Source organism: Camelus bactrianus, chromosome 15 (assembly GCF_048773025.1).
Source record: "Camelus bactrianus isolate YW-2024 breed Bactrian camel chromosome 15, ASM4877302v1, whole genome shotgun sequence".
Taxonomy (NCBI): domain Eukaryota; kingdom Metazoa; phylum Chordata; class Mammalia; order Artiodactyla; family Camelidae; genus Camelus; species Camelus bactrianus.
The window spans coordinates 31,730,278-31,754,590 of NC_133553.1; the positions used below are offsets into that span (position 1 = coordinate 31,730,278).

The window sequence follows — 24,313 nt, forward strand, 5'->3', positions numbered from 1 at the left end:
CGCAATTGTGAATGAACCCCGTTCTGTGACAACAGAAAACAGATTTAAAGCTCAGCCTGAAATAACAAACAAAGCTCAGGCTGAGAAAACCCATAAAACGTTGGAGCTTCAAGGGGCTTGAATCCCCTGTCCGATCTGGATTTGCCCAGGGCGACTGTGACTCCAGGTAGCGCAGGAGGTTGCCGCAGAGCTGGCAATGGAGACTAGGCGTCCCCGCACACCCACCCCGCCACACTGCGAGGCAAAGCTCCATAGACAAGTTGGGTTTTAGGCTTTTTGTTGTTGTTGTTTTAAAACCCCGGGAGATTTCGTAGGCAAAGTATTGTCGACTGGCATGCCAGGCGCCTGGAAAGAGAGATGCAGGTGTGAGGCGGGCAGAGCGGAGGCCGAGTGGATGCCAGCTGCCGGGACTCTCCGCCCGGTCCAGGGCCCCGCCCGCAGTCGCTAATCCGGGGCAACCCGCGCCCTGCGCCGCCCGGCCCGCCTCCAGGAGCTCGGTGGTTTGTATCTTTCTTGTTCGTAGGAGGAAGAGATCCTGACAAAGTATGGGTTAATTAAATAAATGAATGTCCTTCACATCAGGAGGGCAGTAGGATTTTATTAGCGCCCCTGGAGATGACGGAGGGAAATGTGGAGCAGAGATAGAGAATAAGCCGTCCGCCTTGCAAACCGGCATGCGCTTGGCGATTGTAGAGCTCGTGTGCGTACCGGCCCCGCTGGAGAAACGCGGCCCAGAGTTAGCCTTGTGGGCCGTCTCTAAGCGTCCGCCTTTCCTGTAGCCACGGCGGGTGGAGGTTGTGGGTATAGTTTTGTAAAAAGCAAGGAAACAGAAGAGAAGTTTATTGCCCGTGTTTCCCTCCACCAGGGCTGGAAAGTGGATCTTTTGGCAGCATCATTTGCTCTCACTTCTGTCTCCGGCTTCCTCTGTTCTTGGTAGACTGGAGGAACTCCGCTCAGGCGAGCTCCTTTTGAAGATGGAGACCAGGAGTCCCCCAAATTACTGAGACCCTGGAATAGTACGGCCTCAGTAAGTATTAGAGGGCAGTCTCCGAGCTGTTAAAAAGCCGGAGCCTTCGATAGCTCAGTTGGTAGAGCGGAGGACTGTAGTGTACTAAATCTTGGCAATCCTTAGGTCGCTGGTTCGATTCCGGCTCGAAGGACTTCGCGTGAAATTTTTAACCTTCCTCCCTTTCATGGGAGGAAAGCTTTACAACGAAAGTCCATTGTTAATTTGCATGAGCACCGCCAATGTTCCGTGAAACACATAATGCAGTTAAGTAGTCAGGGCATAGGTAACCTGTTGTGGGTTACAAGCAAAGGAATGTTAACCTGTGCTTTTAAATAGAGCTTTATTATTGCATATATATAATTATTACATGTGTACTTTAAAAAATCTTGCCCACGGTAAATGAATGTACTGTATTGTGGTGAGTCCAATGGTCAGCGTACACCCCAGAAAAACCTGTAAGGCAAAGGAAAAGAAGCCAACACCAGCTGGGGGATTAGCTCAAATGGTAGAGCGCTCGCTTAGCATGCGAGAGGTAGCGGGATCGATGCCCGCATCCTCCACTTCGTTTTTTTCCCTCGCATTGTAGGATCCCCAAACCTGGGGAGAGCTACTGAACCGGTTGGGTGTGCTGTAGTACACAGAGAAGCTTGGTAGCCAATGATTAGCTTTACACACGGTCCTTTTATTTTGCAGGTGAGTCTTTTCCAATGTCCTTGCTCACTTTGTCTTCTCCTCCTCTGTGTGGGCAGGCCGTTAACCGTCTTCCGAGAAGACGCGGGTGAAGCCCTCACGCCGGTCCTGGGGGCCGAGCCCCCAAGCCGCACAGGATCAGGTACCCGCTAAACGTGCGAGGGAACCCCGGCGTGCTGACCAATGGCAGCAAGCTTTACTGGGCGGGTAGCCAGCTGTCCCCGCGGCCAATAGGCGAGAGACTTCTTGTTTCCTGGCAGAGCGGGGTCCCGGCACCGCGGCGCTCGGGTTTTGTTTGGGTCCTGGGCGGAGGGCCCGGGTGCCGGGGCCCAGGTGGCGCCTCGCTAGCGGGAGAGGGAGCGGGATCACCGGCCCGGAGAGAGGTGAGGGGCTCTGCGTGGAGTGCGGGCCCCGCCGGCCCGGCCCCGCCCCCTTCTCAGCCCCTTTCTGCCCGGAACCCCTCTGGAATCCCACCCCGCCCCACCGCCCGGCTGCCCCACCCTGCCCCTCGGCCGGGCTGTCCCCGGCCCCACCCCCACTTCGGTTGGCCCCACCTCTGACCCCTGCTCCCCGCCTTCCTACCCTCCCTCGAGTGTAGGAGGGCTGCCCCGACCCACCCCATGCCTCCAAACCGGACCCTGCCCGGGGCGAGCTCGGTCCGTGTGTGAGGGTCCTTCAGAGTTGAGGGTCGAGAAGCCACACCCCTGCCCCCAAGTGGGTCTCTATTGGCCACTTTTTTGAGGGGTGCTTAGAACACCTATTACCCACTCAACAACTACCAAGGTAGCTTTTTCAGGGGCTTCAGTGCTTACATGACGGGAGGGGATGGAAATAGACCCAGTACCCTCACTGGAATTGAGCTACAGCCTCCAGGTGAACAAGTGGCTCTGCCCGGTTTCTTTGGCTTGGCCAAGGCCACGCCTGTCTAATTTTCTTCCATAGCAGGCGTTGGGTAGTAACAAAAAGTAAGTACTAGACCTTCCAGGGCTCAGGGGAGCAACAGAAGAATGGTCAGTACTTGTGAGGACAAAGGAGTGGAGAGAGGAAGCTGCCCATTTAAAGTTAGAAACTTGGTTCTCTCCGCTGTGCTCGGCTGGAGAGTGGGAAGCCCATCTAGGAACCAGAGATCGGAATGATCCATCATTCAAGCTGGCCATGTGCTGTGGTGGGTGTATCTTGGCTAGGTTTGGGCAATCTGACCTCTCTAATTGTATTCTGTAATCTTTGGGCTGCAAAGAAGCTTAGAGCTCAGTATTTTTCAACAAACTTAAGCCACTGAGTACTTCATTTTGGAATACACAAGCTGTAGTAAAATAGGGTCCTTTTAGGTCAGTTAAAACCCTTATTGTGGGGACAGAATACTGCTTATTCTTGGCCTTTGCTGGAAGGCTACTTCTACTTTTTCTAATGGGATAGAGCTTCTTGCTTCTTAGGGCACTCCCTGAGAGTAGCTCTTATGTACCCAGAGATACCCAAAGAACTTGTTTTCATGTTTCTTCCCTCTCCTCCCCACCCCACCCCAATTTTTCCCCAGCTCTCAGGGCCTGAGTGGGGCAGGAGGATGCTTTCCCAGCCCCACCATGGAGCTGCGCTGTGGGGGATTGCTGTTCAGTTCTCGCTTTGATTCAGGGAACCTAGCTCACGTGGAGAAGGTGGAATCTGTGTCTAGTGATGGGGAAGGAGTGGCAGGTGGGGCATCAGCCTCCACCAGCAGCATTGCCTCTTCCCCTGACTATGAGTTCAACGTGTGGACCCGACCAGACTGTGCTGAAACAGAATTTGAGAATGGGAACAGGTAAGAGTAGAGTGATGGAGAGGGGAAGAAGAGGGGCTGTCCCCATATCCCTGCTTCCATTAGCCCTTTGACTTAGAGTTTGTGCCAGCACACTACCCTTCCTCCCCCACCCCTCCTCCCTCTCTCCTTCCTTCCCTCCTTTCTAAGCAGCCCTTTCCCAGTCTGGCTTGCTCCACTCTCCCACATAGCCCCTCTCCCATAACTCCATGTGTAATGACCTGTCTCTCTTACTCTGGCACTCAGGTCATGGTTCTACTTCAGTATCCGGGGAGGAACTCCAGGGAAACTCATCAAGATCAACATTATGAACATGAACAAGCAAAGCAAGCTGTATTCCCAGGGCATGGCCCCCTTTGTGCGCACACTGCCCACCCGGCCACGCTGGGAACGCATTCGAGACCGGCCCACCTTTGAGGTAAGTCCTCCGTGAGGAGGAAAGACAGACTTGGGTGCTAAAGGCAGAGGAGAGAAAGGAAAGAGGAGTTCCCTTTGAAACAGAGTGCTGGGCAGGTGGGACGCCAGGTTTTTGTTCCTCTGGTGCCAGCTGGAGTCCAGAATAAGCCCCTGCCTCAGGAAGCCTAGAACGAGCTGGTTGTCACGTGGAGAGTCTCAGAGGGAGGGCAGCTAATAAAGGTGATGAGGGTGTGAGGTCAGTTCTCAGTGACCCCGGTAGGATCTCAGTTCTGACACCGATGGCATGATGGCCCTCCCTCTCCCTCCTCTGCTCCTCAGATGACAGAGACGCAGTTTGTGTTATCCTTTGTTCACCGTTTCGTGGAAGGCCGAGGGGCCACCACCTTCTTCGCCTTCTGCTACCCCTTCTCCTACAGTGACTGCCAGGATTTGCTAAACCAGCTAGACCAGCGCTTTCTGGAGAACCACCCTACCCACAGCAGGTGCCAACCCCATTCTTACTCTTGTCACACAGCCCTGGGCCAGACGGCACCTCTGCTACTCCTGGAACTTGCCCTAAGGGCCCTGAACCAAAACCTCATCTGTTCTTTTCTCTGTACAGAACGTGGGACTTTGGATACCTTTGATAAATGTCTCTGTGTGACTTTGATCTCAGCATACCACCACTCCACTCCACTCATCCACCTGTCTAGTTTAAACCTCTTAGTATCCCAGCTCCAGAATTTAGCCAGCACTGCCATTGCTCAGCGTAACTTTTATTCCTGCCCCAACAGAGACCAGTTCTCTGTGTCTCTGCAAAGTCATCTATCTTAGGGTGCCATAATCTGGGGAAAAAAATAGTAAGTCCATTCTGTCCTATATACTGCATTCTAGTCATATGGACCCACCCAAATCCTCAGCCTCATTTAACACTGTGAGGGGCAGTAAGGCCCCAGAGGTTAGGGTGCAGGACCAGATGCTACAAATCCTGGGCTCATGACAAGGCCCACCTGTTGACAGGACTTGAGGGGCTTCTCCTGGCTTCATGATTTTTATCCCAACAGCCCCCTGGATACCATCTATTACCACCGGGAGATCCTCTGCTATTCTCTGGATGGACTTCGTGTAGATCTGCTAACGATCAGTTCCTGCCATGGGCTTCGAGAAGATCGAGAGCCCCGTTTAGAGCAGCTATTTCCTGATGTAGCCACCCCCCGACCATTCTGTTTCACAGGCAAGAGGGTGAGTAGGAAGAGCATAAAGGTAGTCCCTTGGCCTGTGCCCAGCTCCAGGCTGAAGGCCATGTTATTGCTCGGCAGTGTGGACACAGCCTCAGCCTGCATTCTGAGGCGAGTGTGATAGCTCCTACTCCGTTTACAGATTCAGCCAGCTGGAAATCCAGTGGCTATTTCCAACTCATCCCACCGCCGTCCCCTCTCTGTTACCGTGGAACATAGAGCAACTGAGCTAATGACTGCTCTCCTCTCCACCTCAGATATTCTTCTTAAGCAGTAGGGTACACCCCGGGGAGACTCCATCTAGCTTTGTCTTCAACGGCTTTCTGGACTTCATCCTTCGACCTGATGACCCCCGAGCTCAAACCCTACGTCGCCTCTTCGTCTTTAAGCTGATTCCCATGTTGAACCCCGATGGTGTAGTCCGGGGCCACTACCGGTAAGAAGCCTCCCCAGCCTGTCTGGATTGTTCCCAGTCCCCTCGTGCCCTGCATCTCAATGAAATGCTGTCGGCCTCTCCTCTTAACTTCTGTACTCCCAGTCCTCCTGCACCCTAACAAGGCCAGATCCATCTGATCGCCCAGTGACCTGAGAAGGCGTGTGAGCCCATCTAGCAGCAGTCTGTAGAAGGAGCAGGGCCAGAATGACTGCAGGCCCGTCTGGTAGAGGGAGCTGTCTTTTAGGTCTCTGCGAGAGAGGCGATAGCTGAGCAGAGGGCCTGTCTGCAAGTCTTTCTTTCCTAATGCAACTTCAGCCTCTCATTTTATAAGTTAGCCTCCTTTTCATCTACCATAGTGTCCCCTTCGCTGGCTCTGCCCTCTAGACCCTGCTTCAGCCCTTGTTTCCCTACAGCACAGACTCGCGTGGAGTGAATCTGAACCGTCAGTACCTGAAGCCTGATGCAGTCCTGCACCCGGCCATCTACGGGGCTAAAGCTGTGCTTCTCTACCACCATGTGCACTCCCGTCTGAACCCCCAGAGTCCCTCTGAGCACCAGCACAGCCCCCATCTCCCTCCTGATGCTCCCTTTTCTGACCTTGAGAAAGCCAGCAATCTCCAAAATGAAGCTCCCCTTGGGCATTCCTCTGACGGGGATAACCCCGACGCCTGGACACACACTGACCCAGCAGAAGAGAAGCCTGGCAGCATGTGGATTATGCCACACCAGTCTGCTGAGGCTGAGCAGCCGGCGCCTGACACCATCCCCCCTAGAGAGAGTGGTGTGGCTTACTATGTGGACCTGCACGGACATGCTTCCAAAAGGGGATGCTTCATGTATGGAAACAGCTTTAGTGATGAGAACACCCAGGTAGGAATCTACAGAATGTCATGTGAGTGTGGGAAGTGTTGCAGGTTAGGAGGTAAAGGTTAGGCCGTGAACAGAGGGAAGGAGCCCTGGCAGGCTGCAAGAAGGAGACAACTTCTGAGTGAGCTTCACCGGGCCAAGAAGAGACAGCAGGGGGCCCTTATGTCTCAGTCGTTACATCAGGCCCTTTGAAAGAGGGTCAAGCTGTCAGTATTGTAACCTCTTCTAGAGTTTGGGAAACCAGGGGAGAAGGAGAATTTTGCATTATTGGAGACAAGAAGAGCTTAAAGAAAGGTAGAATTGTACCTTTCCAATACCTTGAAATAATGTCAAATGTCCAGTGGGAATTTAAGAAACACTGACTACTACTGATGGTCCTGAAGGTATCTGCTGTGTTAAGGCATAGGGCCCCATGCTTGCTGTTGCTTCCTTGCCCTCGTCCCTTCTTTCTCTCTGTCTCTCCTTCTGAGTTGCCTTTTTCCTCTCCCAAACAGGTGGAAAATATGCTGTATCCAAAGCTCATCTCCTTGAATTCAGCCCACTTTGACTTCCAGGGCTGCAATTTCTCAGAGAAGAACATGTATGCCCGAGACCGTAGAGACGGCCAGTCTAAAGAGGGAAGCGGCCGGGTTGCAATCTACAAAGCCTCAGGGATAATCCACAGGTTGGGTGGAAACTGGGATACAGTTGGTGAAATAGCTTCCCAAAGAAAACAATTCCCAGTCTAGGGTATTTGAGGGGCAGGGGATGGCCCAAGTCTTCTCAAAAGACAGACTCACAGTTAGTGTTACTGTCTTTAGTCTGGGATACTAGCTTTTGGGGACCTTCCTAGGAATATGGTAAAGTACCAAAGTCAGTTGCTAGTTGCTGGGGATTAGCACTTTCTACTTGTGTGCACGTTTTCCAGACAATTATCTCTAAGAACACCTAGTCTGTCCCCCACGGTTCTGTCTAGATTCTGTCCAGGCAGGACATTGATAAAGGTCTCTGTGTCTTAGCTACACACTTGAATGCAACTACAACACTGGACGCTCAGTAAACAGCATCCCTGCCGCCTGCCATGACAACGGGCGTGCCAGCCCCCCTCCCCCGCCGGCTTTCCCCTCCAGATACACTGTGGAACTGTTTGAGCAGGTATGAATGCAGGGCATGAGTAGGGAAAGGGGGAACCTCAAAGTCTGGAGAGGCCGTCACTCCTGCTGCCTGACTTTAAGGCCCTCTGAGGAGAGGCTCACCACTATCGCCATCTCACTGCGTGTTTATTTTCCTCAGTTAACAGGCGCAGGCCTCTGACTGTAATGGTATTGAGAGGATGAATAGGCATTACTTCTGCCCCCCCGCCCTGCCACAGAGAATTCCCTAGCACACCTGAGTCACATTCTTGCTTCTGAAATTGACTTCCTCCTTCTGTTGGGTTTGTTCACTCTTGATGACCCCGGTGTAGGAGGCACACCAGGAGAAGGAAGAGCTGTGGGTTCTAGAAGGGATCCAGATGCCTTCACCTGCTGGGAGAACTCCTTCCTGGTGCCAAAAGAAGGCCCGCCTGCCCCTGCTCACGATGGACGAGGGCCCCAGATGGGCGGGTGATGGTTTAGGCAATGGCTGTAAATTCACTTGTGATAAACAACATGGGCACAAGAGTTGGGATACTCATTGAGTAAATTTGAGGCCTGGCTTCCCCTTCCCTTCCACTGTGCTGTGTACCCCAAGCCAACACAGCACCCTGGGTTGGAAGACCAAGACGCTGAGCCAAACCAGACTCCTCCCACAGGTGGGACGAGCTATGGCCATTGCAGCTCTGGACATGGCAGAATGCAATCCGTGGCCCCGAATTGTGCTGTCAGAGCACAGCAGCCTCACGAACCTCCGGGCCTGGATGCTAAAACACGTGCGCAGCAGCCGAGGCCTGAGCACCACTGTGAACACAGGTGTCAACAAGAAGAGAGGCTCTCGAACTCCACCCAAAAGTAACAAGTAAGACCTACAGGGTAGAAGGGAGAAAGGGTATGAAAGGGGAACAGGGCTTTAGAGTGAGGAGTTCCAAGGAATTTGTGTTCCCAACTTCTAAAAGGATTGGAAAAAGGGATCTTCTCCCCTTTTACCTGGAACCACATACTTGCTAGATATCTGAAAAGCAGGCTAGGGGACTCTCTGTTCCAGAGCCCTGCACGAAATCAAATATTGGGGGGTGGGGGCAGGTCTCAGCTTCCAGTGGTGGTTAATGACTGAGGGGTCCAAGGGCAGCACCAAGGCAGTAAGGGGGGATTTACTGGGAGTTAAAGCTGCTCAGGTGGCCCTTATGGCTCTCAGTATCTTGTCTGGAGCAGCGGGTGTATGTGAACAAGGGCTCCCAGCCATCCTAAGATACCGCAGGTTAGATACCTCATCGTGGACACGATTCCCTCCCTGCTCCCTTGGAATGAGTCCTTGTGCTTTTGCATCCCAGAGGTGATGCTTTACTGAGCATGGGGAAGGACTTGAGACAGCCTCCCTGGCCCGGGGTTAACTAGCATCTGCTTCTTTGCAGTGGGCTGCCTGTTTCGTGCACTGAAAATACCTTGAGCCGCATGAGAAGTTTTAGCACTGGCACAAGTGCTGGTGGTAGCAGCAGCAGCCAACAAAATTCTCCACAGATGAAGAACTCCCCCAGCTTTCCTTTTCATGGCAGTCGGCCTGCAGGGCTGCCAGGCCTGGGCTCCAGCACCCAAAAGGTCAGCCACCGGGTGCTGGGCCCCGTCAGAGGTAAGCTAGTCTGGGAGCCCCTGCAGCAGGTGTTCAGTTGTTTGGGGCATTGCTGGGGAAAGTGAGAGCTTGAAGATGCACACTTGGCCTGGGACCAAGGGGTGAATCAATAAAATTAGTTTATAGCAGAATCTGCAGCCTCTCCTGCGACCTTGGTGTTCCCTGCGGCATGAGCTCCAGACGGTACTGTATGTGGCATAGGCGGGAGTCCGGGCTCTCTGGGTTTCAGCACATGCTGGGAGGCAAGGGAGTTTCCAACAAAGGAACACTGGCTAGAGCGGGGCCACGCCGAGACAAGGAGCCTGCGCGTCAAGGACAGGGTTGCTCTGTCTCGTTGGGAACAGTGTAGGAAGTGCCTCACCATCCAAATTGCTGCACTGTAGACAGATCGAGAGTCCTATGCAGGGTCTCTATGGGCTGAAATTGTTCCTGGCTTCAGAGCCTGTTCAGAAAGCGTTATCAGAAGGATTTCAGCTCTTCCCAAGAAAAATGGAACAACAGACAGCTTCTGTTCCAGGCTTACAAAGCGGCAGTCTAGCCCCTTCCAGCAGTGGTCATAACTGCTAAACTGTGCCCCTAGGTTTGGCCAAGGAGACCCTGCTTGATAAGACAAGAGATTCTGGGTCAAAATGTATCCCAGAAACAGATGGTTCTTTAGGGGAAAAGAAGAGGAAGGGACTACAGAGCCATTCCTGGGGAGTGGCCTGACCTGGAGCAGGGATACTATTTTGTAGTGCCACTTCTGGAAGTAACACTAAATCGCAAATCAACATTGTATACGGTTTCTGGGCGACATAAATCTTGCCAGAGTATGGAGGCTTACATGCTAGAACAAGCTCTGCTTGTCTCAAGCTGCACTCATCCTTGTTAGCACTTCCCTGCTACTCAGCTCGCATCAAAGCTTTTGATGCAGAGCAGAAACATGCCTTGGGGTCAGGGGCTGTGAAATCTGGCTGCACTAGTTAGAGCAGCCACAGGAGAGAGAGCAGTGTCCTTACTAGCTTTGACCAGTAAGATATTCTGTCCACGATGGGCACCATAGTTACCTCTACTTATGTTCCAAGCCCTACTCTTTGACAGTCCATCTTCACTGGGAAAGGACACTTTGCATTGTTTTTGATTGGAGGAGAGTATCTAAGCAATAACAATGCCTTATATTTAAATAGCAGTAAACAGTAAACAAAACAGTATCACATATATATTTCATTTAATTCTCATAAGAACCCTGTGGGATAGACGGCATTTCCACTTTCCTGATGAGGAAACTGAGGGTGTTTAATGATAACTTGTCCAGGATTGCACAGCTGTTAAGTGGCAGTTATTCAAACTTACATCTTTTCATGCTCCAGTATACCTGAGTTTCCGATCTGAAATCTGGATAGTTATTTCTTCTTTTAATTTCTTTCCCCCTTAACTCATAGTTCCCAGGAAGGAATATCAGCACCGTAAGTTCTCTTTCCCTGACTACAAAAGGGAAATAGTAAAGAGCCTTTTCTAGCCATCATTGGAGGATTCTAGGCAGTCTTTAATCAATATTTTATTAACATCTTCCCTGCCCACCCACTCCCAATGCAGAGTGCTGTATTAAGCTCCTTGAGTGAGAGACATGTCTTCTGTTTCTTTATAACTTCCCCCAAATAACTGATAGAAAATAGGCCTAGACCATATAGAGGAATTCCTGGTTGACTGATCTGAAACTTGATAGGGGACACAGGGCGGTAAACACAGCGTAAAAGCACACACTCATTACAAACAGGGAACTTGGGGAGCCACTGCTGTAGATAAACACAAGAGTAATTACCCAAAGAATGAGCAGTTGAGAAACGGTTTTGAAGAATGGGTGGTGGTATATGGTTTGACAGAACATTCCAAACATGACAGTGATAGCCAGGACCAGAGCTGCTGCGTAGAGAGGACAGGAAGCATGCACACTAGCTAGCTTGAAGGGCCAAGCCCTTCACACAGAAACCAGGGGAAGAGAGGTGGAAGAAGTTCAAATGTCCTGAAAACAAAGATTATGAGTTAACAAGACATATGGCAACAACTGAGCTTCTGAGAATGATGGGAACACAGGATTGGCTTAGGAGAGCTGTCTGTGAGCTGTATACATCAGGCAGGGAGGAGGAGGGGGGATTCTTGCAGTAGTTTATACATGAGATGACTGGTGCCTGTACCAGAGTCTGGAAAGGAGTGATGAATGTACATATTAGAAGCAGAAGTAGCAGGATTCAGTGATGGTGGAAGAAAGATGAATTAAGAGAGCTTCAAGACTATGCTAAAGGAGAAAGTCATGATGACATTAAGACATTGATAGAAGAAAAGTGCTGAGTTTATCTATTTTAGACATGCTTAGATGTCATGGGCTATCTACATGGATACCCCCCACAATCAGAAAAAGGGCCAAACTGTAAAAAGGTGACATCAGGGTTGGATCTGCCAGTCATCCACATACAGGTGCAGGTGAAACCAAGTGAGAAGCTATGTTCCCCCAGAGGAATGAGCTTAAAAGCAGAAACAGAGTTTGAGTTCAGAGACACCCTAAGGACTTGCATAAGTATTTGTAAGAACTAAGAAACTGTCTCTAAAGTCAAAGGATCAAGAAGGTTCCTAATAATACCAAACAGGAATACTTTAAAGAGTTGAAAGGTCAGAGCCAGGAATCTTGACTCCTATGTTCTCCTGAGCCTTTGCTGGTGCTAAAATTTTTGCTGCTTCATCTCTTAAAGTTCCTGATTGTGACTCCAGGATGGGAGACTGGCCCTGCTTGGGATAGGGACCTGTGATGCATACTGTGGTATTTGAACTTGGCATCTTCAACTAACCCTTGGAAAAACTTGTTTATTTTGTTTGGTGTGATTTGTCCTGTGCTGTAGCCATTTCCTTGGTTCCACACATCTGGGTCCTTCGCCCATGCCATGTCAAGGCATACTTTTGTCTTCCAATATAGAAAGAACACAACCCTCATATCTCTAAGATCTAACCATAAAACAACTATAAATATACTTTCCAAACCCAAAGATTAGGATTGTGTTAAAGTTTTTCACTTGTGAACTTACTTGTAAGAAAATTTCCACTAATGTATATAAATTATATCACATTTAATTAATGACTCTCCTTTATTGGCTAGAACAAAACATGAGATTGGGCTATCCAGAAAATTTGAGAGTAGAAATTTCAGAAAAGATCTAGGTAGCCCAGCCAAAAGCTTAGGGCAGAGATTCAGGGAACTAGTCTGGCAGGTTCTGTCCTCAGAGGTTGGGGGATGACATTTTAGAAAGTCAAAAAGTAGCTAACTTGGGGTGAACAGGAATGTTGCTGGGGAAGGAGGCTGGAAGCCTGAGTAAGCTTTGCCTCCCAGCACACCCCTGACATTAGTGCCAGGATCTTCTTTACCTTATTCTTCCCCTGCTCCAAAACAGGCCAAGAACCACCTTCCCAGACTCATGGTCAAGTTCTTGTCTGTAGGTCTCAGAAGTGCAGATGAGAGACCACTGGGGAATAGCTAACGTAACAGCTGAAGTCTGCAAGATACTGGTGTAAAAGCAGATGCAGACAGCTCAAAGGAGGACCTGCTGGGGAGAGGGCAGGTAGTAAACCAGCTTCTCCTGTTAACTGTGTTGATAAAAACAGGGCAGGGACTAGAGTGAGGCCAGTGAGGGGCCCAGGACACACAATTTCACTAGCTCTCAGGGTCGGGCAAGGGCGTCCTTAATTGTACCCTAGGTGCCTCATTCACTTCATCCTAATCCTGGCCCTGGATTCAAGCAAGTCTTAATAACTGAAACTCATTCCCTGGCCCTCTACCCTACCCATTGGGATACTGGTGTAAAAGACCAAAGGCGTAAGTGTACAGGCGGGAGCCTTTGGCTGTCAGCCTACCACTGCCACTCCCTCCCAGCCCCTGCACTTAAAGCTGAGGTTACTAGAATTCCTCCCTGGCCTCTGTGATGCCTGGTCTCAGCTGACGGGTAGCTTTTGGTAGAGCAGCTAAAGTCCAATGGTGAGTGGAGTTTCCTTTGAGAAGTGAGTCAAAGGACATAGGAGAAGGGCCTTCTGCACCATGACCACTTTTACTTTTTCCACTGCAAGAAAGTTTCATATTAAATAATGGATTAAAACATATTTGACAGCAGGAAACATCTCCTAATACATCTGTTTATTCCCTTAGCACCTAGCACCATACTCGGGACTTATTAAATGATCAGCAAATATTTGTTGAACAAGTAAAAGGCAAGAATTGGGAGCAGAATGAAGGTCTCACCTGTCCACCTGTCAGAGGGCATAAATTGGGTCTGCAATCATCCTAGGGATCCAGTGGGATCTGGGTTGCTACCTGTAGGGACAGTTCTAAAGATGTTTCAGGGGGCTGATGCAGGACCTAGGCGCAAGTTACATAACTGCTCCTCTGAATTGTGAGCCCTTAGAATATCCATTCTGACTTATACAATGGTGAGGTCAGTCTGGCTCTACGTCTCAGACCTCCACCCCCGGACTGTCCTGCCACTCCCAAATGGAACCTATTGCTAGTTACCATAAAACACCATCTCACAACCTCTGGACGCAGAGCTGGTCATACCATCACTTGTGCTCAGCCTTAAGCTGCTGTTTCTATAGCTTAGAACCAAGAAAGAAGAGAGTTGCGGCTCCTCTCTTTAATTCTTGTCTCAATGGGGACTGAGTAGGCCTGGATTATACTAGCGCCCAAAAGTCAAAACATGAGAAACTGGGCTGTGCTTACACTGCCAAATTTACAGGAAGGCCCAGCCAGATCTTAAGACAGTCTTTTAAGTGATGATTGAAATGCTATATTTTCATGCCTTACACTTTTCAGACCTGGCCTTTCCCCGAAACCAGACCTTATCTCCTATCCTGAAACTCTTTGAGGGCAGGATTCCTGAGTTGTATCCTGTTATCTTTCCCATGATCCCCACATTTCACACTGACATTTTTTACATTATTTGCCTGTTTTGCTTTGTACCTTCTTGAGCATTACTCAGTTTCTTACTAGAACCTACAAATGTCCCAGAGGCCTTCATTCACTTTCTTGCTTGCTCTCCCTCACATTCTTTCTTGGGGGTGGAGTGAGGCTTCATCCCTTAACATGGTTTCAGCATGCTTCTGTGTATAGGTATTTCTCACATCATCTAGAAGCCTGTTATTTCCCCTTCTGACATAAAGTTCATTATTTCTGCCTGCTGTACACAATCACTTGACATCATCTTGACATCCCTGTTTTAACCAAAGAATCAGCCAGGTCTGGGCTCTACAGTACCTCTAAATCATTAGTAGTGGGTAATGTTTCAAGTTTTTTGAGTGTGGCCATGAATCTGACTTCTGTTATTACTAGCCCCCCTACCGGCCCCCTAAGAGCTGGTTGTTTTTGACTCCTGGCTATGGTCTTAGACTCTAACTGGTACCCAGCACCTCAGCAAACTCAAAGCTAGAGCAGCTTCCATCGTGAGATCTTTCCCTTTCTTCTAGTCTTTATTCATTCAAGTATCAATTTTTAAAAATTTGGTTTGGGATCCTCCAGAAGTCACCTTGTCACTGCTAGTGTAGCCAGACAAGATGAAGTTACTGTCACCTACTTCCTAGGCCGGAGGCTTTTCACATGTAACACATGTTGCTTTTAGGCATTAACTGGCATCCTGGAACTGTTGTCAAATTCAGCTCCACAAAGGTTAATAGCTCATTTGGTCTGAGAGCATTTGGTACCTGCTGTCCCTCTGTGATAAGGACCTGCCAAGCCTCAAAGCCTCCCTCCCCCGTCTAGTCACCATCTACCCGACTGGGACCCCACCATTTGGAACCTGTAGCAGTGAGGCTGTAGCCACAAATAGACCAGGACAGCTACCCCATAGAGTATAACCATATGCCCTTAGTCAGCTCATGGTCTACACTGGGTGTCTGCTATCTGGGCAAACAAAACGTTTACTAAAGTCTCTGGTTTTCCAGGCAGTACTTTATAGGCACTGGGATATACAGTATTGGAGAGGACAAGGTCTCTACCCTCAAGAGACTCAAGTTCCAATGAGAATATTAGTTAACATATATTGAGCACTTCCTGTGTGCCAGGACTATTGTAAGTACTTTACATGTACCAACATTTAATTAAGAAGACAAACCATAAACAATTACTAGCCAACTGAACAAAGGACAATGAAAGAAGATGGAACAATTAGTTCTACTGTTAATGCTCAAGGACACTTCACAGAGGTGACATTTGAGATGGGACATATAAGAAGTCCAGGGTTTCACTAGAAGAGGAAGCAGACAATGTAGAGGAACCACACAGCTAGTAGCCACAGAGGCTAGAGCAGAGGATGTGAAGGATCAAGTCAGCATCCTACTAAGGATGTGCAGACTGGAACCAGAGTGGGCAGGGCTTTGAATGCCGTATTAAAAGGTTTAGACTTAATCACTTAAAACACCTTCAGTATCTCCCCCTTGCCTGAGCCAAAATGATTTTTGTTCAGGTCTGCATTTTAGAGTAATAATGTCTGGCATCTGTGTGAAGGATGGATTGTAAAAGGGAAGAGATTCAAGCTAGGGAAACCAGTGGGGAATTTTTTTCAAAAGCCTGGATGAGAGATAAAGACCTGTATCTAGACATGGGCAAGGGAGAGTAAAGGAGGAATTCAAGTGAAGGCAGAAGTAGAATTGAAACAAGATTTCTAGAAGATTCTTCACCAAAACGGGGAGAACAAAAGAAAGGGAGGAGAAAACGAATTTTGTTTGGGTCATGAGAGACTGCCAGTAGAAACACCCAGTAGAGGTTAGAACTGCAGTTCAGGAACGAAGGGCTAGAGGGAGACTTGGGAGTTTTGAGCATGGAGAGCAAGAGAGGACCAAGGATAAATGGTGGGGACCACTGACAGTTAAGGAGCAGGGCAAGTAGTTGAAGAGGAGCAGTTAGAGGTAAGAGGAGAACCTAGGAAAGCCAAGCTCTAACTTATATTCCAGAAGGATGAACTGGTGGGTGAGTAGTTGGTCAGCTACAGAGAGGTGAAGTAGGATGAGGGCTGGATGAAAACTGGATAGCTGGAATAAATTATTAGCTGTCATTCTATCCAACTTAGATTTACTTCAGAAGAGGAATGCTGGTGTGATGACAAGCTTGAAAACCAGCATCTTCTGACCAAGGAGAGCCAGTGGGGCAGTGGAGTGACAATGCCTCTTACTTGCCCTTTTATCTGCTTATGTCCCTTCCACTCAGAGCCCCGAAGCCAGGACAGGAGACGGCAGCAGCCACTGACCCATCACCCTACATCAAGCAGCCTGGCCCCATCCCCAGCTCCTGCTAGTTCTAACCCAGTCTCTTCACACAGCATGGGCTCCTGCCTACTGCCCAATTCACTCAGCATAGCAGGTCTGTACCCACTGCCGCTGAAATCTGGGTTGGCCAGCCTCCTTCCTTTCTTACCTCCCAGGGCGTAGACCAGGCTCCTGACTAGGCTTGAGGAAACCTCTGCTGCCACGTGACCTGGACCTCCTTCTTGACTTGATGTAATGCAGGCCACTCCAGACCAGGGGCATCAGTTATCCTCCTGGATTATCCTAAACCCCTAACATTGATGCCCTTGTACAGGAAGCTGGGGTTTAATGAACATCTTTGTATAATAAAATAAGAGTTACCATTTATTGAGTGTTTGCTATTTGGCAGGCACTGCTCTAAGCACATTATCTTGTTTAATCTTTACTTTTACAGTTGAGGAACCTGAGGACTTCTCCTACCTGCTCTTATTCAAGCTCCCTGACTCCAAGAGCTGGGCAACATTAGACAAAACTGAAGAATGAAAAAAAGCATAGGCCTTTCACGTGTCATCACTGCAAATGTTATATGACCATATCATCCATACAGAGCCTAGGTCATCTGCTCTCCTTTTAAGTTGTGTGAAGGACTGGACGGGAATGATTTCTAAGACTCCAGTCTAACATCTTCTACCTCCCTCAGAGCCTACCACTCCCAACCTGTTAACCAGTCTTGGGTACTGCTCACTTGATCCTCACATGCTTACATATATGACTGTGATAACTCTAAGGTCTATAAATTCAGAGCAGTTCAGCTTGAGTGGGCTCTGATTTAAGCTCCAAGGTGCTGGTCCACCCCTTGGACCAGATTAGAGCATGTCATGCTTCTTAGTCAGGGGCAATTCTGCTGACTAGAGGATATTTAGTAACGTCTGGAGAGATTTTGGTCATTACAGTGGGGAGAGGGGAGGGGAGGAAATGCTATCTACTGGGTAAAGGCCAGGGATGCTGCTGAATATCCTAAAACACACAAGGCAGCCGCCCACAACAAAGAATTATCCATCCCCAAGTGCCAGTATTGCCAATATTGAGAAAACCTGATCTAAAGGAAGTTACCTCCCTTTCTCCATGGCCCCATCCTGATACCAGTTTCCTTTGTTCCCTAGGGAGCAGCTGCTCATTCCTGTCCTCAGGGGACAAGCCAGAAGCTGTCGTGGTGATTGGGAAAGGTCTGCTAGGAGCTGGACCTCGGATCCCCTGTATCAGGACCCGACTGCAGGTAACATTTTGGGTCTTTCCCCAGTCCCCAGCATAACAACTCTGGCAGAGCCCAGCAAGGCGCTGTTTACCTGGGTAGTGGAAGGGAAAACCCCTAGCACTGCTTTACACCCACTCCCCACAACTACAGCAGAGAGCTGCTCTGATGCCTGAGTGTCTGTCTGTCCAGTGTCCCCCGTCTCCTTCAGCCGGGACTCTTGCTTGCTTCCAACCCCAGTATCCCTGCCAGATACACCCTAACCTCAGCCTGCTAGCTTTGGCTTTGCCTGCCCCTGCCCTTAGCTTCTCCTCTCTTTCTGCCCAGACCTGCCCGAGGAGAGTTCCCGCCAGGAGGGGTCCCGGATTCCCCAGGTAACACATCTGGTTGCTGCTCCTAGGAACAGCCATGCCACCAACTCCAATTCAGTCCAGATCCCCAGGCTAGGTTGGCTAAAGTTGGGTACAGGCAGAAGCTGACTGGATGGGTGAAGCTTAAGGTACTCTGGCAGGGGCTGAGACACAGAAGGCTCTGAGGGAGATTTACTAATCCTCCATTTTTCCACACAGTGCTTTACTCAGCCAGATCTTGGCCATGGTATAGCCGTGGTGCTTAAATGCTGGGTCCTTTTGCCTCCCTTAGTTCAGAAAGGCTTGGAGTATTCATAGACTGAACCCCACAGTTTTCTAGCTATTATCCTGCCTTACCCTGTCAGCTAGGAACAGTGCCCAGGAATTCAAGGTCCCAGTACCCATGTTGACCCCAATACTACACTCATACATGTGGAAACTCTAGAAGTAAACTTTGAAGCAAAAGAGTTCATGGAAGAATCCAGCCTCTTATCCCACGCCCTGTCCACACAGGCTAGGCCCAGGTTGGGCCGGGGCTCACCGCCGACTCGCAGAGGGATGAAAGGCTCTTCTGGCCCCACATCCCCTATCCCTCAGACCAGGGAGAGCAATGAGCCGGAGCTGGGACCCCGCTCTGCACCACGGTGAGCACCGGGGTCCAGTCCCTCACCCCACCTCTCACTTCTGGCTCCTCAACTTCATTTCTACCATTCAGAATCATTTTCTTCCTTCCCTACTCCCTTTGACCACAAAAAGACTAAATGTGCTTTCATTAAGAATCTAGTCCCTGATTTTTTTCCCCTTGTTCCCTCAGTCTTCACTACAGCGGACAAGAAAACAACCTCTAGTTAGGGCCTACGGCCTTGGAGCTGGCTGGTTCCAGGATCGGTCCACTGTGCAGTACTCAAACTGCCTGTCCTCACCTATCCTGCCTCTCTCATCTCCCAGCCCCTGGCTAACAGATCAGAAGGGCAGAGTTTTCACAACCCTGATTCCTCTCTTTTCTCTATTGCAGGCTGCCCCAGGCCAGGCCCTCACGGCCCCGCTCCGCCCCTGCCTTTTCTCCTATTTCCTGTAGTCTGTCAGACTCCCAGTCCCGGATTTGTTACAGCAGGGGGCCCTTGAGCCAAACAGAGGTTTGCTTCGTCCCTAAATCTCCCCCACTCACTGTCTCTCCCCGGGTCTGATGTCTTGACCTTCATGCCCAGGATACAGTCCCAAGATGGGGAACACACTGAGAAATGTGCTAGTGTCGTTCCTCAGCTGCTGATTCCACGTGACAACCATAACTCCTTGGGACACCAGCCACAGTGTTCTGAGGCATTGCAGAGCATCACCCTGAGACAGACAAAGCAGGGACTTGCCACCCCTTCCCTCCCTCCACAGCACAAGATTTTGGGACCACAAAGAAAACTATATTTTTATATTGAGGGGAGGGAGTAGAAAAGAAAGAAGCCCCTATACTGGGCCCTAGTCAGTGGCAGCTTCTTGTTCCATAGGGTTAAGGAAGACTTTGAGGAAATAAAAGTTGTTTGGGAAAATCCAGGTGTGGTTGCTTTGTATGTTGTGATGGGCAGAAGGGATGAAGTGAAGTGTGAAGGCCCCTCACACCCTCCATCTTGCCTCAGACTATGTCCTGGAATCCTAGAAAAGAGGGGGAAAGACCTGAGGTAAGGAAAATGCTGCAGCTTTCTTCTGGGGTAATCTTTCAAGAATCAACTCCCATCCAGCCTGTTCCCCCCTACAATTTTACAGTTCTGACCCACACTTACGGTTGGTTTCCAAACCTTTCACACAACTCCTCCCCCTCACACACCCCCTTCTTCTTTGACTTCGGTCAGCAGTAGCCAATCCCTAAATCAGTGCCCCCTGTCACTGAGCATGGAAATTATCTATCTTTACAATCCCTCACAAAAGAATTATGCCTAAATAAAAACCTAAACAACTTTGGAAAAGTGAGGACTACTTAAGAACCCAAATCTTCATACTTGTATGGCATCTTCAGTGTCTATTTCTTCGCATGTCAGTGCCTCCTTGTACCTACACTCCCAACTTGGTCATCTGGGGACCATATGAAGATGGGGACTGAGGGGGTTTAGGGAACCCACCCCTGTTGTAGCAGGGAGCAGTTTAAGACGGGGGGGGGGGTGGCACCGCAAGACACTCCCTACTCTGTGCGGACAAAGGGGCCCAGTTCTGGGCTGTTAACATGCTTGGCCCAACACTTTTCTGATTTGAAGTTTCGAACCCTGCAGGCCCTGACGCGGCCTCGCCACTCCACTCTCCGGGGGCTGGGCGCTACAGCCCCGGACCGTTACCTGGGGCGGAGAAAGCGCCACTTTCATTCCTGCTTCTTGGGATTGTTGACGGCCACGTAATGATAGAGAACGACAAGCAGGAAGAGCGACACGCCCAGCATGTTGGCGAAGATGGCGAGCTGCACGTCCGTGATCATGCTGCGAAGAGAAGGGAATGTGCCTAGGACCAGCGCATTCCTCGCCCAGACCCAGACCTGTCCTCGCCCCCCTGGTTCAACCACGGCCTATGGGCCGTGGCCCGCGCCTGCGTGCCTCTCACCTGATCAGCTCCGCTCTGCTCCGACGCGGTCTGCGCGCTAGCTCAAGGTAGGAGACCTGAACCGGAAGTTTGCAGCGCCAGCCCAGTCGCAAACCAGGCACTTCCGGCCGTGCGGCTCGGCCAGTACGGGCTCTCTAGCCCTGCCGTCTCGCCTGCTCCCGCGCGAGGGGCGGGGTCTCGGGTGGGGCTGTGGAGGGACGGGCCGTCGTAGGGGGCCGACGGGCAGCGGAAGCGCGCCCTGAACGCAGCGCGGCGCAGCTGGCTGCAGCTGGCGCGGCGGAGAACGCTGCTAGTGGTGCTGTGGCCGCCTCCCGGGAGCCAAGGAGTGTGCTACAGCAAGGGTTCGGCGGCGGGTCCTGGCGGGAGGCTCGGCATGACCCTAGACTCCAGTCCCCCTTTTTGTCCCGGCGCCCCGCTCTGCTGCCCACCCTTCGCTTCCCCTCCCGGCCCAGCCAGGTGCTTCCTTTGCGCCCGCCCCCAGGGTCCCCTCCCTGGCCGGGACGGCGGAGAAAGGGATGAGAGGCGGCGCAGAATGGGGACAGGGCTGGGGCGGCCGGGTGCCTCTCCTCGGCGCCAGCCTTTCTGCCCCACATCTGCCAAGTAGAGCGATCCTGCCTGTGATCTGACCGGTGCCTCCTTTACCCGAACTCCCTCCCTCCATCCCACCCCTAGAGGTAGGCGTAGGAAATTGGGCGGACCCTCCCGGAATCAAAACCCAAAACGTGGGACTTTGGCCAAGTGGGAAATCACCCCCGGATATGAGGGAGGGGGAAGGGGAGGAAGGGCTGGGACTGGCAAGAGGGGTTGTGTGGGTTAGAAGCAGAGTGGGCCACCGAGGAGAAAAAAGAAAGATAACTGTGGGTAGATGTCCTAGAGTCTCTGGTGAGGGGAGAGGCACTCCGGCTCTACAACCCTCTGCCCAGCCAGAACCTACTCCCCCCTCACTCCTTGCTTTCCCTCAGCTTCACCATAAAAGGGAACGGCACTGAGCCAGGCTGGGGCCGGGGGCTGGGCTGTTGCTCTGGAGCTGTCAGGGGTAATGGAAGCCAGTTGCTTTGCGGTAGAGGGGGGCCAGGGCTCAGGGGACGCCTCTGCTTCTCTGAGCCAAAGAAAACTACAGGAGCTGCTATAGGGCTGGAACAGCTGGGTAAGGGGACTGACTTACTGCCTGTGTGCACTATGAGCTAAGGGTGCACTAGCCGGGAGGGGGCTTCCCCAGCCTAGGACCATCAGCAGTTTGTTCTCCATGCTCCAGCCCAGTGACTCCTAAACTCAGTCTTTGCCTTTAGCAGTCTGTAATTCCCCTGGACTCCACTTACTCATCCTCCAGCCCCCACCCAGTTTTTCCCCAGAGGTTTCCTATTTAAAATCCCAAGCCTATGTCCCCTCCACATTAACTGTGAAACCCCAGCCATGTACTCCCTCATGTGTCCCTCAGTGAGCTGTCTGTTTCCAGCTCTGCTCTAGGAGAATGAGGGTCTAGGTCTAAAGGATTACACACATTATGCTTTGGATCCCCTGGAAATTTGAAGCAGATCTAAGTGCAACCAGACGTTTAGATCTACTGTTGAAACAGAACTGGACCCTGGAAAGTAGACTTTCTAGGCTACAAATGACGTGAGGGAAGGCCTTGGAAGTGCTTCAGCTTTCCAAGGCTGTCCTGAAACCAACTGACCCAGGTGCAAAGTAAACTAGACTGTTAGAGCTGAAGGTCACTTTATAAAGAAGGAAACTGAGGCCCAGAAGGTAATTGATTTGACCAAGTTTCTACAGATGGTTAGAGACAGTGTCACCTGATCTTTCCTCTGTTTCACATTCCGTGTCAGACTGTCAACTCAATAGGTTGTCCTAGGGTCAGGGCCAAGCGGAAAAGGATTTGTTTTGGAACCATCCATAAGTGTCCTTCCCCTCCCAGAACTTCCTGTGCCTAGGTCAGGGAGTCTTTATCAGCCTTGAATGGGTCATTTGGCCGAGTGCCTGGAGGAACATTTTAACCCAGTTAAAAATGGTCTTCAGGACTAAACTAGACTCAGCTAAGAACTAGCAATCTTGAAAAAAGCTTGGGTGGAAAAATGTGGGAGAGGAGACAGACGAAGCCTCATCTTGGGGGGAATTAAGGGAGAGAGAGGATATGGGGGTGCAGGAGACACATGTGGAGCTTAATCTCTGATTAGTGTGACATTTTCAAGGAGGAGACATGTGGTCAGGATTAGGCTCAGGAGTGAAAAAGCAACAAGACCTGGAAAAAGGGGACTGGGCACGAGTCCAGGGAGGCTGGCTCCTAAAGTACCTGTGGGAAGGATTGGAAGGAAAAGGAAAATGTGTACATTTGTGGATGAGTGGACTTTTGGTCAAGAGTCCCCACAATCTTGAGTTCCCATCTGGGTTTGCATGACCCAAGGCCCAATTCATATTAGTCCCCCTTTTTCCTTCCAGTATTCAGTCTTCTGACAGAGGGCTACAGACATAGAAGTGCTCCTTACTGCTTGTGCCCCTGGCTGTCCTGGCCCCCTGCACATGACCTCATTGCTCAGTCAGTGATGGTTGACAGAAGGAGTTAGTTGCCTGGTATAGCCAAGATTCCCCATTGGCACTAGACCCTTGGAAATCTCCTGTCTTGGAGAGGTTATAAACCAGATCTTGTCCTAGTGCCCCAGGGACTCAGCCTTTTTTGGTCTCAGGAATTCTCTTGCCAGTTGCTTTGGAAATCTGTGGCTGCCTATCATCCCCCACCACCGCCACCATGACATTCTCTCTGACCTTAGTCTCCATTGTGCCTGTTCGCCCAGCACCTCAGGCCTCCCCAGTGAACCCAGGGTCACTGATTTCTTTGAGATCTCATAAACGTCATGTCAGCCCCTAAGTCTTGGCTCCTAATCACAGGACTAAATGAAATGCAACCTACTGCAATTATATGTCAAAGCCAACATATTTCAGTTGACACACTTAAAATACAACAGATTTTTCAACTTAAGGGTTCAGGCAAAGGAATGGGTGACAACTGGGCAGTGACAAGATGGCTAGGATGACTTTTCAGGTTGCCAGAGACCCTTGAAGGGAGAGAAAAAGGGGACAAGCAGAGAAAGCAAACCCACAGCAGCAGCCAGGGCAACCTGGAGGGGAAGAGGGTTGGCTCCTTGCCGGAGCCAGGGCCAGGGCCAGGGCCGAGAACTGATGCGGAGACCAGAGACGAAGCTGCAGCCTTCCACTGTCAGCGACTTTCAATCAGGATCTTCCAGGACCATTACCTTCAAGTCTCCCTCCATGCTGATCCCCACACCTCTAAGGGACAGCCACAAAATTCCATTTCTGTTGGTTCCAGTGTTTACTTTCACCATCCTGTCTTTTCACCAACATTTCTCCCAGTCATCAGGATCATATTCTGCGCCATAGGACCTCTGAGGCAGATCACTCAGAGTCACATTGAAGATTTGGTGGCATCCATTCTCATGGCTGCCAACTATTGCCCTGCAAATGGTTCCCAGAATCAAAAACCACATTGCTAACCATCTCCTGGATGTTTATTTCCATCAAGATATGTTACTCTCATCTTAAACTCAAGATGCCCAAACTAAAACCATCTTTCTTTCCTTCAAACCTGCTCCTCTTCTCGACTTATCCATCCTGGCTCAAATTCTGGAATCTTCTTCTCTGGTGTCTCCCTTCTTCTGGTCCCTCACTACCCAGGCAGTCACCAAGCAGTCACAGCC

At 50.5% G+C, this 24,313-nt stretch overlaps 2 protein-coding genes and 1 non-coding gene across 8 annotated transcripts; 2 read left to right on the top strand and 1 right to left on the bottom strand.

The window, feature by feature from the left end:
* The first annotated feature begins 1,070 nt into the window (after positions 1-1,070).
* TRNAY-GUA (transfer RNA tyrosine (anticodon GUA)) lies at positions 1,071-1,160 on the top strand. Its single transcript is given in 2 exon segments — positions 1,071-1,107; positions 1,125-1,160. It is a non-coding gene; the product is annotated as a tRNA-Tyr (tRNA).
* Positions 1,161-1,925: 765 nt separating this feature from the next.
* Positions 1,926-19,298, top strand: AGBL5 (AGBL carboxypeptidase 5). Of its 6 annotated transcripts, XR_012499270.1 has the most exons (16): positions 1,926-2,082; positions 3,234-3,494; positions 3,738-3,909; positions 4,227-4,390; positions 4,952-5,129; positions 5,383-5,561; positions 5,975-6,431; positions 6,923-7,092; positions 7,427-7,562; positions 8,200-8,402; positions 8,956-9,170; positions 16,387-16,539; positions 17,588-17,700; positions 18,004-18,050; positions 18,540-18,670; positions 19,042-19,180. XR_012499270.1 is itself a non-coding variant. In XM_074341798.1 (15 exons), the coding sequence occupies exons 2-15, from the start codon at positions 3,280-3,282 to the stop codon at positions 19,211-19,213; spliced, it is 2,658 nt and encodes an 885-aa protein (XP_074197899.1). In that variant the 5' UTR covers positions 1,926-2,082; positions 3,234-3,279; the 3' UTR covers positions 19,214-19,298. The 6 variants fall into 6 exon arrangements, 4 of the variants coding, with proteins under 4 accessions (XP_074197899.1, XP_074197900.1, XP_074197901.1 ...); XR_012499271.1 differs by lacking the exon at positions 16,387-16,539; XM_074341798.1 differs by lacking the exon at positions 18,004-18,050 and having other exon boundaries at positions 19,042-19,298.
* A 136-nt stretch (positions 19,299-19,434) lies between these two features.
* OST4 (oligosaccharyltransferase complex subunit 4, non-catalytic) lies at positions 19,435-20,762 on the bottom strand. The gene is made up of 3 exons (XM_074341809.1): positions 20,604-20,762; positions 20,345-20,482; positions 19,435-19,670 (listed from the first exon to the last, which is right to left on the bottom strand). The coding sequence occupies exon 2, from the start codon at positions 20,479-20,481 to the stop codon at positions 20,368-20,370; it is 114 nt and encodes a 37-aa protein (XP_074197910.1). The 5' UTR covers position 20,482; positions 20,604-20,762; the 3' UTR covers positions 19,435-19,670; positions 20,345-20,367.
* Between the last annotated feature and the right edge of the window lie 3,551 nt (positions 20,763-24,313).

Excerpts from the sequence above, each read along its gene's own strand:
- AGBL5 (XM_074341798.1), top strand. The coding sequence starts at position 3,280 with ATGGAGCTGCGCTGTGGGGGATTGCTGTTCAGTTCTCGCTTTGATTCA. Across the intron at positions 3,910-4,226 it reads GAGACCGGCCCACCTTTGAG|ATGACAGAGACGCAGTTTGT; the intron begins GTAAGTCCTCCG and ends TCTGCTCCTCAG. Across the intron at positions 7,093-7,426 it reads GCCTCAGGGATAATCCACAG|CTACACACTTGAATGCAACT; the intron begins GTTGGGTGGAAA and ends TCTGTGTCTTAG.
- OST4 (XM_074341809.1), bottom strand. The coding sequence starts at position 20,481 with ATGATCACGGACGTGCAGCTCGCCATCTTCGCCAACATGCTGGGCGTG.